Here is a 16,019-nt window from a genome sequence, read left to right as displayed (position 1 = left end):
GTGTTTCTGCTTTTGTTCTTGACTGGGTCTCACTGAGATGTTTTGTCATGCAGAATTTTCCCATAGCACCAGCCCAGGAAACCCGAAACACTCTATCAAAAAGTGGTGGTTACAGTTAATTTCTTACTGTTTTTCACAGACCACGCTGTCCACGTTTCAGAATCCGGAGTTCTCTGTTACAAGGCAACATGAAGACTTTGTGTGGTTACATGACACTCTTATTGAAACTGCAGACTATGCTGGGCTTATCGTAAGTGCATTTTGGAAAAGCAGATAATTTCTGAAGCCAGTTTCTTCTACCTTCTCGTATTTGTTTTGTTTAAAGAGACTTTTACCCATTTTTTTTATAATGGGTTGTGAAAACTGTCTGATTTCATCTATCAAGTAGAGCACGTGCTATTGGTAATGGCTAAACTACAGAAGAGTTGTGTTATAGCTATGAGGTGAAGCATACAGTCTTAATGATGAGGGAGCAGGAGGCTGGCTGAGGACAAAGCAAAAGCTGGCGCCTTGCACCCCCTCTTCATCCGGAGAGGAGATATGTGTAGCATTCCTCAGGCACCCATGACTGCCATAAAACGATAAATAGTTAACTTGCAGGGATCGCAGTCCTGCAGAACAGGAATCTCCCTTGCTCTGCAGATGTCCTAGAGACCTAAACAGGGAGGTTACCTTATCAATAGCACAAATTTCCAGAGGCAAATAACTCTCAGTTCCTGAAGCCCTAATGTCTCCCTCCCACCATAAACTGGAGGAGGCTGAGGTAGAAGGGAATGTAAATGATAGCAGGATCATAATACCCCACCAAGAATCTCCCAATTATCTTGATGTTAATGCCTGACCTAAATACAACATTGATCAAGCCACAAGGGCAATGCCTCCCCCCCCGGCACCTTGTAGGCCCTCCTTAATATGTGAAAACTCTGTTGAAACCTCCCTTCCCTTCCCCTCACCTTCCCCCAACCGCAAGGTATATAACATGCCGACCCTCACAACCCGGGGCAGCAGCTCTTCCTGCCCACGGGTCCTGTCCCCGTGCTTTAATAAACCACCATTTTGCACCAAAGATGTCTCAAGAATTCTATCTCGGTCATCGGCTCCGGACCCCAGCCCACCGAACCTCACCTAGGTTCTAGAACTTCATCATTAAGACCTGTATAATAGGCTAATTAGTTCATGGCTTGAATCTTCTCTACCTTTTGGGTTTGGTATTTTCTCTAGTACTTTTGGGCATCAAGTAGAATTGATTTCTAGGTAAACCTCAGTAGTGATGTGATGATGGTGTATAGTAGATTTCTCAAAAGTGTTGTGGTCCACTCAAGAAGTAGGAGAAGCAGTTGTCTTTGTGCTAATAAAAGTAGTATTGAAGCTTGTGCCTGAGAATATTCTGTTCACCTAAAATTGGAATCTTTTTATTATCCACTGGAATTAAAAAATTGCCTTTAATGTTAGAGCCTAATTTTATTTTTAAAGATTTTTTTTTTTAAGATTTTATTTATTTATTTGACAGAGATCCCAAGTAGGTGGAGAGGCAGGTGGTTGGGGTGGGGGGAGTATGCAGGCTCCCGGATGTGGGGCTCAATCCCAGGACCCTGGGATCATGAACTGAACCAAAGGCAGAGGCTTTAACCCACTGAGCCACCCAGGCGCCCCTAGAGTCTAATCTTGATGGTGCTTCATTGACTTCATTTTAGCACTGGTTGTAATATATACACTTTAAACGGACATTGAAGCAGGCTAAACACTATTATCCCCTATAAATCATCCATACTGGGTAACCTGAAAAAATGACAGTCTGAGTGTCCAGTTGTGGGGAGGAGACTTCTTTTATATGGCCAAGAGGAATAATAAGGTTAAGAGAAGAACAGGCTGACCTGTTAGCCCCACTGGGCTGGCTGCCTCCTTGTGCGTAGGCACTGAGTAGAATATCACTGCCACTGCCGGGATAAGACTGCTCTTGAGTTTAACCTGCTTTTCCTACAGATTCCACCTGCTCCTACGAAGCCTGACTTTGATGGCCCTCGAGAAAAAATGCAGAAATTGGGAGAGGGTGAAGGGTCTATGACCAAAGAAGAATTTGCTAAGATGAAGCAAGAGCTGGAAGCGTAAGTGGGGTTTTTTGATAGGACTCTGTTCTTTTATTTTGTATTTTATTTATTTATTTGACAGAGATCACAAGTAGGCAGAGGCGGGGAAGCAGTCTCCGTGCTGAGCAGAGAACCTGATGTGGGGCTTGATCCCAGGACCCTGGGATCATGACCTGAGCTGAAGGCAGAGGCTTAACCCACTGAGCCACCCAGGCACCCCCAGGACTCTGTTCTTTTGAAAAGGACCAAAGTGATGATGTATATAGAAATCAGAAGAAGCTGGCAGTTCTCTTTAAGTATGGAGTTAATTAATTCTCTAATGCGTGGTCTTGTAGAACTGCATTTTGCAGTTGATTCCCTATGGACACTGGATAGAGTGATTGTTTTCCCCCAGGTGGACTGCTTGTTTTGGAATGCTGGTCTGGCAAGGTGAAGAAGAAAGCCTTTGTCTGTATAGATAAAGAACTCCTCAGGCTGCTGATAATGAACTAAGTTTCATTTCCTGAAGTTCGGTGACTAGGGTATAGCTGAAACTAGATTGCAATGATGTGGTTACGAGAAGCACTCTGAATAACAATCACATGGATGGTTTGAAAGAAGTCCTAGTTCACAGAAAGCATCTTTTAACTTGCTTATAAGTATTTCAAACAAAAATGTATCACAGTTGGGGATTTATATTAAAGTTAATCATGAAATTATCCTTGCACTTCTTTCTCTTGACCCTCTCTCCCCGCTCACACTACCAGTGTGGCTCCCATTTCAGCAGTTGTCCTCCATGCTCTGCCCAGTGTCCATATTCTCTGGGGCTGGTGATCACATGGCTCCAGGTACTAAGTCCTTCCACACATGCTGGAGTACCTGTCATGGCCTGTTCTGAGGATAAGGTACTGAGCACAAAAGACTAAAGTCCTACCACTAAGAAGTTTAGAGTGATCTGTAATGCCTAGGTTGAGATAACTTTATAACGTGTGATAATTTCAAGCCTTATTAGACTTGAGTGCTCTCTATGTGGCTGCAGGACTAAGGCATTTTGATTGTTTGACCAAAGCTAGTGTTCGGTGGCTGCTAAATACTAGCAGTCATTGCATGTAGATTGGGGCTTTGTAGGCTTGCTCTCTCAGCTCCTGTTGTAGTATTACTTTCTCCTTCCTTTTTTATTTCCCCACAGGTTCCCAAATGGCAAATGCCTAATTATTAACTACATAAAAGGTTGTACCAGAATGTTTTGGTCTAGTTTGAGTGTTTTCCTTAAGTGGTATGAGCAGAACAGTGGTGATAACTGGGACCAATACTGGTTATTTAGTCAAGTGGTCCCAGCCTAATGCCTTGTGTGTTTCTCTTCCAGTGAGTATCTCGCGGTCTTTAAGAAGACTGTATCCTCTCATGAGGTTTTTCTACAGCGGCTTTCTTCTCACCCTGTTCTCAGTAAGGATCGCAACTTCCATGTGTTCCTGGAATATGATCAGGATGTAAGGCATTTTTGTTCCATTTCCATGATCCAGTGAAAATGCACATGACAATTTTTTTTTTCTATTCTCTCTTCTCTCCCCTACCCCCTTAGGAAAGGAAGAAGAGGGAGAGTGAGAGAATCCAGAATAGGCTTTATACCCAGCATAGAACCCCGATGTGGAGCTTGTTCCGTAGCCCTGAGATCATGACCTGAGCTGAAATCAAGAGCTGGATGTGGATGCTTAAGTGACTGAGCCACCCAGCACCCCCACCTGATTTTTTTTTTTTTTAAATGTTTGAGGGGCACCATGCTGCCTATCAGAAGAGCATGCACCTCTTGATCCTTGGGGTGATGAGTTTGAGCCCCACAGTGGGTATAGAGATTGCTTTAAAAAAATAAAAATTAATAGAAATATACTTGATGTCCTGATAAATTTTCTGGAAAATTGACTTTAAAGTACTGAGTTTTTTTGTTGTTGTTGTTTTGTTTTGTTTTTTAATAAAGTACTGAGTTTTTTAATGGCACAGTGAAATCCTTTTTTAGATACTCTCTCCACCTCCCCATTTCAAGATACTTTTATAAAATGGTGCTTGAAGATTACTTTTACCCCTTTTTAATGAAGGAGACTTCCCACAGACTGCTCACTGTGCAGGGAGCCTGATGTGGGAAGTCAGACACCCAACTTACTGAGCCACACAGGCTCCCCAATTTGGGGATTGAGAGGAATTTTCAGTTCACGTTTGCTTTTGGTTACCTGTTTGTTGGAAGGAATTATATGTTTTGCACCCCTCCCCCCTTTTTGAAAGATTTTTATTTGAGAGTGGGTGTGTGTACACACAAGCTGGGGGAGAAGGAGGGGGAGAAGCAGACTCCCTGCTGAGCTGGGAGTTGGACCTGGGGCTTCATCCCAGGACCTGGAGATGATGACCTGAGCTGAAGGCAGACACTTCACCATCTCTGCCATCCAGGAGCTCCCATTGACCTTTTTTGTTTTCTCCCTCCTTTAATTTTTTTTTTTTTAATTACTTCTTGATATGTGTGAGGTAGGCCCTTACTTAAAATTTCTTCAGCATCTTCAAACCAGTAAAGTTCAGTCAGCAGCATAGGACATTACAATAATTCAAGGAAAGATTTCTAAAGGCCACTATCTCATGCCTGGCTGGGTTCGTTGGAAGAGCATGCAACTCTTGATCTTGGGTGCATGAGTTCAGACCCCATGTTGGGTGTAAAACCTTCTTAATAAATAAATAAATACAACATAAAATAAAAGCCATTGAGACTTAGTGCCATGTATTTTTCCAGAATATCTTGGGTTATACATTTTTTAGAACTATGACCAGTGTTTAAATTTTGCTATTTATTCCTATTTAGACCTGGTGGCTAAGATGGAATGAAAGATATTGTATGTGTGTTCCTGTACTAGGACACAGTATCACTTGGAAGATATTTAAAGTCAAAAGCACTTAGAAAAACATGTATACCATAAACTATTACATAATTTTCTTCTTTTTCTTTTTTTTTTTCTTTATTTTTTTTTCCCCCCAGCTAAGTGTTCGGCGGAAAAATACCAAAGAGGTGTTTGGTGGCTTTTTCAAAAGTGTGGTGAAAAGTGCTGATGAGGTCCTTTTTTCTGGAGTTAAGGTAAGGGCTTTTTTAGCTGTTGCAGAAAACTCTTGTGAATAGCTGACTTTTTATTTCTTCACAAGAGATATTTGTGAAACAAATGTATTAACTTCACAGAAATGTAAGTAATTTAAAAATCTTGGGTAAAGATTTTATTTATTTGACAGACAGAGATCACAAGTAGGCAGAGAGGCAGTCAGAGAGAGACAGAGAAACAGGCTCCCTGCTGAGCAGGGAGCCCGATGTGGGACTTGATCCCAGGACCCTGGGACCATGACCTGAGCCGAAGGCAGAGGCTTAACCCACTGAGCCACCCAGGAACCCCAGTTACTATTTTTTAAAAAGAAAATAAGCAACAAGATTATAGTATTTCATGACATTCTGCAGAACTACACTGTCCACTTCGGTAGTCCCAGCCTCACCAAATTTTTAATTTTATTTGTGTGATGTGAAGAAAAGACTGTAAAAGACTGTAAATTTTTTTTTTTTTTAAGATTTTATTTATTTATTTGAGGGAGAATGAGTGAGAAAGAGCATGAGAGAGAAGGTCAGAGGGAGAAGCAGACTCCCCAAGGAGCTGGGAGCCCGATGCGGGACTCGATCCTGGAAGTCCGGGATCATGACCTGAGCCACCCAGGCGCCCAAGACTGTAAAATATTAAAAGTAGTTTCACCTGTTTTTTTGTTTTATTTTATAATGTGGCTACTAGAAAATTTTTAAATAGTGTATGTCATTCACATATTTCTGTTGGACAAAACTGTCTTAAAAGACTAAATTGATATTTAGCTCTTCTCAGCCCCTTCTACTTTTTAACTGAGTTACCAGCTTGTGTCTAACATTGCCACCTGTTGAGGGCATGAGCAACAAGCCCAGGGTATAGGTGCTGAGTAGAGGGCATTGTCAGGAATTTGGAAGCTCTAGGAAATTCTCCTTGGTGCATTTTAAGGTGAATGGGGCTGTCCTGTCCTCATATAACATGGAATGTTTGGCATCCCTGATAGGTGCCCACCAAATATACACCCCCTCGCTTCCCCCGCCCATACAAATATGTAGGTATCTACTGCTAGGTTGCAACCTGCCAGGCAGAACCACTTCTCTTGCAGGATTGTTGGATGTTAGAAAGGATACCACATTTTTCCTGGGTGTTGTTGAATGGCTATTGAAAATGGTTTTTTCTGTTGACATTTCCTGCTAGCACTTGAGTTTTGCTAATCTTGGGTATGAAATGCTGTCTTGTTAGTTTGGGTTTTTCTGGTCCATAGAGGTTAAAGTTCTTACGCTTGAGCTTATTTCCTTAATGTTTCTTATGAAAAATACATTCATATTATTCAGAGTTTTGCTTCTTAAATTTCTTTTTTCCCCTTTAGGAGGTAGATGACTTCTTTGAGCAAGAGAAGAATTTCCTCATTAACTATTATAATAGGATCAAGGATTCGTGTGCAAAAGCTGACAAAATGACCCGATCTCATAAAAGTAAATACCATTTACCCACTAGATGCTTAGCTTTGCTGATATACTAGCTCTGTTCATATAAAAAGGGCTGTCCTTGTTTTTGCAGATGTTGCAGATGACTATATCCACACTGCAGCCTGCCTGCATAGCTTGGCTTTAGAAGAGCCCACGGTCATCAAAAAGTAAGTTTTGTTGGAAAAGCATTTTACCTACTCCCAGTTGACAACTCGTGAGTGGTATAATGAAGAATGACTGTATGGTTTCACTTCTGCTTTTGAGTACCAGCTCATCAAGATAGAGGATAGTATGGTCTTTAGGACTCAAATCTTGACACACCCTGTGAACATAGACACATTTAAGATATTTGTAGTGTACTCAGCGGGCACTTCTATACCAAATGTGGTAGCTCTTGTCAAAGATTTTATTTTTTGTCAAACTGTCTCCTTTTTATATTGATTTAATTCTGGATTTGTGTCTGAATGAAGTTTGCCTTATATATTCTCTGGCAAATGGTGTTTCACCTAGACGGACTTAAGTCCAGGGCCCTTATAAGTCTTAAGAGATTGGTTTTGGTTAAGGTGGTCTTAAGGCGAGTACAGTGACCCCAGTCTGGTTTTGAGCTTTTTTATATGAATTTTTCAGTTTCTTCATCCTGGGCCTTTCTGGTGTGAGGCTGCATTCTACTTAACACCTAGGGCTTGCTTGGTATAGCAGGTGGTGGTATTTCTGATTTGAAGGTGGAAGTCTGGCTACTGTCACATGAAACCATGGCTTTTTAAAAATTTTTATTTATTTATTTAAATAACGTATTTCTGTCTTTGGGATACCCATGGTGGCAGCTCATTAGAACCTGCCCTTGGTTAACTCAGCTTTGACATTGATTAAAGACTATCTTGGAATACAGTTTCTGCATGGCAGGGTGGCCTAGGGGCACTGAGAGGTTGATAGCCACAAGTGTGGCACTGTATATGTGTTTAGTTCTGTAACCCATCTTCTCTGCTAGATTGAGCCAGTTGGTGATGAAAGTACTGCTTTGATAAATTAATTCTAAAGCACCAGTGGCTCAGATTCCTGCATTTACTCATTCATGTCTTAACTGATAAGGTCCTATTTCATACATGATTTAAGACCGTAAGCCAAAATCATGTATATTTTTTCAGGTACCTATTGAAGGTTGCTGAGCTATTTGAAAAACTTAGGGTAAGGATTTCTATGTTGGTCTTCATAATACAGATTTAATCATCTGTAGATTTCTGCTTAGATGATGGTGACCTTTACTTTTTTTTATTAGAAAGTAGAAAGTCGAGTCTCCTCCGATGAAGACTTAAAGCTGACAGAGCTTCTCCGATACTACATGCTCAACATAGAGGCTGCTAAGGTAAGGCAACAGTTATAATACAAGACCACGTTGCATTACCCAGAAGAGGTTTCATGTTAGAGATGTATTTCGTTGTTGAAAATGAAAAGAGATGGGTATTTGTCAGGATTGTTTGTGTAAATAATAAATTCAGTAAACTGAGATAGTTTGGCCAGAAATCGAGCTGATTTGGGAATTGCAGTTCAGGAAACAGATGCTGTAGCAAGCTACAGGCAAGTGCATTAAGGGTTTGGGCTGGGCTTGTGTTTAGTAGGAGTGTGAAGAGAGGGACATCCAAACAGTAAGTTCATTTGGCTGGAGGATATTTCTGCCAAGAAGTGAGTTGATAACTCAGGAGACAAGTATCTTGTGGTCTTCTGTAAATTGGGCATTTGAAATCAGTCTCTTAGTTCTTTTGAGGGCACATGTGAGATTCTCCATTTCATAGCTTCTGGTTCCATTTTAGATTGAAATTTTTCTGCAGTATCATACCTTTTTGTGGCATTGTATCCTTAGTTTGTATCAGGAGCAGTTGGGGTGGTGCCAAGTGAACAGATAGAAATTTGGGGGATTATAGGCTATTGGATGTGGTAAAACTGAACACAAGTGTTTCTGAGGGAGAAAAGGTTTGGGGATTTTGTGAGTTTTTATTGAATTGCAGTTTTGAGTCTATAAACCAATAATTACTTACTAAAAACAAGACGAAGTGGTAAGCAAAATGACCTTTGGGAATGAAACATGCGTTCACTGGGCATAACACTGCCGTGAGTGTCATTAGGAAGTAGAAATTCATTATTTTACTCATAGTTTCATATGTAGTTAATTTGTCTTTTGACATATTTCCTTAGTTTTATATTTTTATATACATTAGACTATATTTCTTATTTCCTTTTTTAATGGACTTGAAATGATGATAAACCCAGGTTTTTAAAACACATGTATGTTGAACCTCCCATACCTGTTCTGTTTTAAATAAGGAAGTAACTTGTACTTGGCTGGAGATTGCAAATAGTCTTTATTTCAGATGAGAGCCTCTGATGGACTTGAGGCAGGCCTTGTAGTGGGGTGAGGTTAGAACAACTTTCTTCTGCTGCCTCACTGTTTAGTCGTATCACTTGACACGCCCAACAGTGCTTTCTGTTCTGGTAGAAGGTGGTTAATTTTCTGAAACTGCTTTCCATGATTGAATCATGGAAATGATTTGATCCTTTAGTTTTCACTGTTGGGGTTTTTGTTTTGTTGGGGGGGGGTGTTTTTAATCCATACAAAGAATTTCAAAAAGCCCTCAACAGTGCTGCAAGGATTATTGCCCCCAGGCTAATCTTGAAATGAAAAACAAAACACACAATAGAAAGGGGGAGGTAGAAGTGGACTAGATTGTTGTCTTTTGACATTTTAGGCCTTGCATTGCCTCTGCCTCCCCCCCCCCCACTTTTTTTTTATTTTTTAATTTTAGAGTAGTTTAGATACTTAGTTTTCCTATTTTGGTCTCTAGCAATCTTTCAGGATAAGTTTAACTACCATGTCCTGTCTGTTAATTTTTTTCTCAGGATCTCTTATACAGACGCACCAAAGCCCTCACTGACTATGAGAACTCAAACAAAGCCTTGGATAAGGCCCGGTTGAAAAGCAAAGATGTCAAATTGGCTGAGGCGCACCAGCAGGAATGCTGCCAGAAATTTGAACAGCTTTCTGAATCTGCAAAAGAAGGTTGAACATGCCTACTTTTTACTTCTTGCTTTTTATTTGGAAGTAATTTCAAACTTGTAGAGAAAAGTTGCACAGATAATGCAGAGAACACCTCTGCATTCTTTTCCAGGAGTCCCCTAGTTGTCCAGTTTGCCTCTTCTGCTTCCTTACTTGCACATGCACATGGGGTGGGTTTTTTTGTTTTTTGTTTTTGTTTTCCCTTTTCAGTCATTTGAGATTAAGTTCTGTCTGTTGTCCTTTCATCCCTAAAAAAAAACCTTTTTGTTGTGTATTTCTCTTATATCGCTACAGTATACTTACTGACTTTGGTTAACTTAGATAAAATACACTCCAGCCTGTTGTCTTAGTCTCAGTTTGTTGTTTGTCCCAACAACATATTCCTGTCTAGGGTTGCCATTAGGCTACCATAGCTCTTATGTCTCCTGTAATTTGGAAGGGATCCCTGCCCCCGCCTTTTTTTTTAAAAGGACATTTGCCTTTTTGGGGACCACAGGCTCTGTTAAATAGTGAATAGTGTTCCTCATTTTCGGAATATCTGTTCTGTCATGAATAGGTTCTGTTTGTGCATTTCCAGCAGAATACTGAGTTCTGTGTCTTTCAGGTGTCGCATCTGAGGGCACTTTATGTTCCATTTTCTGCTCATTTGTGGTGTTGATTTTGATTATCCAATCAAGGTGTTACCCAATTTCTTCACTGTATAGTTAATTTTTTTCCCTGTGCTGCTAATCAGCAGTGTGTGGGGAGACAATTTAAGACCTTGCAGATAGCCTGCTCTTCATCATACTTTCTCCCTAAATTTAGTCTGTGTTGATTCTTGTCTGAGCCAGCCTTTACTGTGATGGTTGCAGAAAAGTGATTCCTTTTCCCCAGTTCTAGCATTCTCTTCCTACACCCTTGGCATCATTACCCTTTAAACACAAGCCTTCCCTTTTCCGCAATTCCTTCCTTGTCATTATTAGAGTCATTTTTTTTTAAGTTGTTATTTATTTGACAGAGCACATGAGTGAGCACAAGCAGGGAGAGCAGCTGAGGGAGAGGGAGAAGCAGGCTTCCCACAGAGTAGTAGGAAGCCTGATGAGGACCATGGGATCATGACCTGAGCCGAAAGCAGATGCTTAACTGACTGAGCCACCCAGGCACCCAAGAATGTTATTTTCCTGATGTGAATGTAATTGTAGTGATACTCTGTACCTGATTCATCCCAAACTTGGGTTTCTTTGAAAAATCCCTGTCTCATTTTAGGACTTTGTTTTCTGAGAACATTTCTACCCCCCCCCCCGGGACATTATCTGATAATGTCCTGATAACCAGCAGTGAGCAGTAGAGTTCCATTGTCTTGGCTCATTGTTTTCAGTACTGTAATTTCTTAACTGTAAGAGTCAGAGCTGCTCTGTACAAAAATCTTGAAAAGGGCATGCAGATATGTGCACATGGCTTTTGGATTATTTTTCAAAGGAACCTCCTTACTAGCATAGTAAAATAAATCTTGCCCTTTGTTTAATTAGCTAATTTAAAAAACTACTGGGTTGAAATCTTACGATATTACATAGGCCAGAATTTACTAGCTCTGACAGCTTCAGAATAGATTAAAGAAAAACCACAAGTCTTTATAGCGGTGCCAGTTTAGGCCTGTCCTTGCCTAAGGTTTGTTCCTGTATTAAATTTTATCCCCTTTATTCAAAATGTAAGTCTGGTTATACTGTATTTAAAAGTACAGTATTATGTAGAATACTGCAGTGAATGGGTCTTGTCTGCCTCTGGTCCAGGTTCTTCCTGAAATTCATGACTGAACTGATAGTCAGTTGAACGAGCATAGTACAAATGAAGGTGGTGTGAACAGGCATCAACGGGAGATGAGACAGGTTAGCGTTGAGTCCTGGTCCTGGGTGCAGGCCTAGAGGAAAGGTGAGTTTATCTTGGCCTCTGCGAAGACCTATTTAGTATATCCAAGGTAATTAACCCATCATGATAATATGTTTTGCAAGTTTTTACTTTTAAATGTTGGCTGCTTGATCTTTGTTTTGGCCAGTGCTACATTAGACCTGGTACAGGTGGGTAAGTTTGCTCCTGAGGACTGGACCCCCAGCTGAAGCTGGAGAGGATTTTGACCAAAGGAGTGATGGGCAGAACTGGGTTTATGGAAGGAATCCAGGGGAGAAAGTACTTATTGACTTACCCTAATTTCTAATGGGGCATTAATCCCGAATAGTGTTTGGTGATAGGAAACAACAGATGTAAAGGGCACATTGTATAGCTCTGTCTACAGAGAAGCTGTCTGAGCGTAAGCAGTAGTTTCAAAGTTTAAAAATAATTTAAAGAAATGGGTGTAGGTGCAGGTTATGTATGTGTGGCTCACCACCTCCCCAGCCTTCTTTCCATAAGTACTGGTAGCTAGAGGTTTAGGGCAAGACTGCTCATTTCGTAGATTCTCCCAAGTAGTCCGTGGCATTCTCTAAATTTTGATGTTCAGTAATTGGGTGCAGTGCTCATTTTAAAGGCAGTGACAGGGGCTCCTGGCTGGCTCAGTAGGTAAGAGCATGCGACTCGATCTCAGGGTTATAAGTTCGAGCCCCACGTTGGGTGTAGATATAACTTAAAAATAAAATCTTAGGGGCGCTTGGGTGGCTCAGTGGGTTAAAGCCTCTGCCTTCGGCTCGGGTCACAATCCCAGAGTCCTGGGATCAATCCTCACATTGGGCTCTCTGCTCATCAGGGAGCCTGCTTCCTCCTCTCTCTCTGCCTGCTTCTCTGTGATCTGCCTGTCAAATAATAAATAAAAATTTAAAAAATAAATAAATAAAATAAAATCTTAAACAAAGGCAGGCGCCTGGGTAGCTCAGTTGGTAAAGCATCTGCCTTCAGCTCAGGTCATGATCCCAGGGTCCTGGGATCCAGCGGCGAGTTGGGTTCCCTGCTCAGCAGAGGAGTCTGTTTCTCCCTCTCACTCCCTCTCTGCTCATATTCTCTCTCTCACTCAAATAAATAAAATCTTTGAATACATAAAGACAAAGGCAGGCACATCACTATATTGTCCATAAAATGTCAGGTACGTGTCCCAGTTTGCAGAGATAATAAAAAATAGGAGAAAATGTGTGTATCAAAGTGTTGGAGATTATATGTAAGAATGATGTTTGGAAATTAAAGATTAAAATTGTTCAGCTTTTGTTGGTAACTTTTTTCTTTTCTAGAACTAGTCAATTTCAAACGAAAGAGAGTGGCAGCATTTAGAAAGAATTTAATTGAAATGTCTGAACTGGAAATAAAGCATGCCAGGGTAAGTGTTTTTCCTTTAAATTAAGCCAGCTTTTTAGGCCAGACCCCGCCCCAGTTATTTTCCCAGCTCACCATCCCAGTATCATTGACAGATGAGGTTTGCTTTCTGGTATTAATCTCTTGTGATATAGGCAGGAGTTACTTGTTAGATTATTTTTTCTTCTGCAAACCAAAATTCTGTAAAATATGATGAAATAGTGTTTTTGAGAAGAGCATATTAGTGTCAGGATATTTAATTTTTTTTTTTGTTTAGAAAGGAAGAACTTCCTTGTATATTTAAGGTTTGTAGCTTAATTTGGTACAGAACAGGTGGAGAAAAATGGTTCTCAGTGTTGGGTATGCTTTAGAATCTCCTTAAAGAGCCTTTAAAGTGTTACCCGGAGCAGTTGGCTGTTTCTGGGCATGGCTTTTCACGCAGCTCCTGGGTGCAGCTGCATGTGAGTCCGGCAGTGCTGTCTGGCCCAGGGCTACAGGATCAGCAGGGAGCCACAGTAGGAGGGAACTGCCGCTGGCCAGTCAGCATTGGTTAAGCAGGAAGACTTTGAACATACGTGTGTATTTTGAGTTTCTTTATTTTGACCACACTGTTTATTTACTTTTTGATTAAGTTCAAGTCTTGTTGTGTATGACCTTTTAAATTGGGGTTTTAGAGTGTCCTGTATATGTAAATCATACCCATGGTGTTCAGGGTGTTCAGAGTTTTCTCAATTTCTTTTAAGTGAGAACTTTGTAAAGGAATTTGTGCTAGACCTTTATGAGTATTCATAATTTATAATCTCACTCATAATTAATTTTTACACCTTTTTATCTGGTCTTTCCAAGGCCTTCAGTTTCAAGAATAACTCTTCTGTAGTGTTTAGTTTAGTTCACAGCGAAATTGGCAGGATTGAATTGAGAGCAGACCTGGAGTGGCAGCTGTGAGCCTCTCCAGGTGGCAGCCCCAGACTCTCAGAGGGTGACGAACTCACCAACATGAAATTGGGGTGCACGTTGTAGCATGAGGTGCAGTTGTGATTTAATGAAGAAAAAGATAACCCAGTTTGGTTGGCTTTAAATCTCTTATGAAAAGCTTTAAGTTGGTGGGTTTGAGTCAAATTCTTACAGATACGTAGGAGGTCTGGACTCTAGAGAGATGCATTGGTCTACCTTGATTTTTGTCTTCCAGAACAATGTCTCCCTCCTGCAGAGCTGCATTGACTTGTTCAAGAACAACTGATCTGCCTTTTCTCTGAATGAAGGAGGCGAATGTGAAAGAAAGCCAGCATCACTTGCACTTAAATCATTACCACAGAAGATTTAGTACCTTTGACTTCAATTTAAAATTATGTGAATAAATATTTTGATTTCTAAAAATCTTAACACTTAACCATGTTGGTTTAAAAATATTTCTATTGCATGCTACTTGGACATAACTAATCTTTTCCTTATGTATTTAATACCTCAGAATGGTCAGAATCTACATACTGGGTCTTCCTGTAATTTGCCTTTAGTTATTAAAGAGTGCAGGAAACGTGCCTTCTGGAACCAAGTATAAGCAATGGCCTGGTGCATGTTTTCTCATGGTTTCATGTGCCCATATCCCTACAAACCAGTTAATTTAGAGTAGGTGCCACTGATGACAGAGAAGTCAGCTGCTTGTTGCAGGTAGTATACACATTCCATTCCTTACTGTGATCCCCCTCCCCTACACTCATGGTTCTTTAGTCACCTTAAGTGATTTTATTATAACAAGAACAAAAAAATTTCATTTGTCTTTATATACCCTTTGCAGCTCCATATTTTGTAGTTGGGGTATATTTGAGGGGCAAGAAATAACTTAGGGTGTAAGAAGTAATACGGCCTGCTTATGTTAAGATGTGAGCCCTCTTCCTGACCATAGGGGGAGGGGTGTGTGTGTGTGTGTGTGTGTGTGTGGACTTTTTATAAAGTGTATAATAAAATAATAAATCATGTTACCATACGGAGTGTTTTTGTGGAAAAGAAAGCTCAAGTGTGCCCTAGGGCTTCAAGGTCTCTGCCCACCGTCCTAGTCTCTGCCCACCGTCCTAGTCTCTGTTCTTGAGGCTACTGGTGGCCAGTGTTTTAGAAGGTCCCTATCATGACTAAAGGTCCCTATCTGGATTTGCCTGGCTTGCTCATGGGTTCAATTTGGGTTTGCACTTCTTATAGGCTTAGCGTAAGTGATACAGTGTTCTCAGGCCACATAGCTCATGTTGTTGGTGATAACTCAGCATTTAAGGTAGTACCTGTTAGGAGTTTCCCTATATATAAAGTTGGTGATTTTTTTGTTTCTTGTTTTTTTGTTTTTAAAGATTTTTCAATTCATTTATTTGGCAGAAAGAGGGAGCACAAGCAGAGGGAGTAGGAGTGGGAGAAGTAGGCTTCCCACTGAGGGAGCTCAATGTGGGGCTCAAAATCAGAACCCTGGGATCACAACCTGAGCCAAAGGAGACACTTAACGACTGAGCTACCCAGGTGCTCTACCCTGTTCTTCGATTAGCTGTAACTGGTACAAAGGTTGCAGAATATTGATGTCTGAACATCACTGGGAGCTGTTTTTCTTCTATTAAACCGTGACTGAAGTCTAGCTTGCACACCTAAATTTATAAATGGGTCAGACACAGAAGCTTGCTTCTCCATGTCAGATATTTAGGAAGCATAGTGCACAAAATGAATTTAAGCAGTTTTAACTCCAGTCTGGTTTCTGACCATATTTATCTTCTGCTTAACCTGACAAGCCCCACACTATACTGTTCATAGCACAAATGTTAAGTGTTGTTGGGGTAGGTGACTTAGTATCCCTGGGTCACAACTGGTCTAAGGAACTCCAGCTGCTGGCACAGCATGCTTCAAGGCTTAACTGTCTTTTAGTCATGACTGGGCCTGTTGGTCATTTCCAGGAAACCATGGGGATCTGTGTGGGTGAGGAGTGTTTCCAGCCCTTTCCCACCGGTGTCCATCAACAGAGCCATGCCTGTCTTTGGGCTATCTTAGACTCAGTATTCCCGAGGAACCAGGTGGACCGTAGAGAGGTAGCCAACGTCCTGGAACATGAAGGTGAGTCATT

At 40.9% G+C, this 16,019-nt stretch overlaps 1 protein-coding gene across 4 annotated transcripts in view; it reads left to right on the top strand.

Moving 5' to 3' along the window:
* The window catches only part of SNX5 (sorting nexin 5), a 28,645-nt gene extending 14,327 nt beyond the window's left edge, over positions 1–14,318 (top strand). For 3 of the 4 annotated variants that reach the window (XM_004754180.2, XM_004754179.2, XM_004754181.3), the window contains 11 exons: positions 140–250; positions 1,984–2,105; positions 3,433–3,556; positions 5,083–5,178; positions 6,528–6,633; positions 6,719–6,794; positions 7,773–7,812; positions 7,904–7,990; positions 9,520–9,679; positions 12,868–12,953; positions 14,118–14,318. In XM_004754180.2, coding sequence (XP_004754237.1) covers positions 140–250; positions 1,984–2,105; positions 3,433–3,556; positions 5,083–5,178; positions 6,528–6,633; positions 6,719–6,794; positions 7,773–7,812; positions 7,904–7,990; positions 9,520–9,679; positions 12,868–12,953; positions 14,118–14,168 — 1,059 coding nt within the window. In that variant the 3' untranslated portion in view covers positions 14,169–14,318. Of the gene's footprint in view, positions 1–139; positions 251–1,983; positions 2,106–3,432; positions 3,557–5,082; positions 5,179–6,527; positions 6,634–6,718; positions 6,795–7,772; positions 7,813–7,903; positions 7,991–9,519; positions 9,680–11,445; positions 11,585–12,867; positions 12,954–14,117 lie in introns of those variants that run through there. The other variant, XR_006606300.1, reaches the window with a different exon arrangement.
* Positions 14,319–16,019: the final 1,701 nt, after the last annotated feature.

This window comes from Mustela putorius, unplaced genomic scaffold, assembly GCF_011764305.1.
Source record: "Mustela putorius furo isolate JIRA1106 unplaced genomic scaffold, ASM1176430v1.1 tig00000253_pilon_pilon_pilon, whole genome shotgun sequence".
NCBI classification, from domain to species: Eukaryota; Metazoa; Chordata; class Mammalia; order Carnivora; family Mustelidae; genus Mustela; species Mustela putorius.
This window is presented reverse-complemented; position numbering and strand designations above follow the sequence as displayed.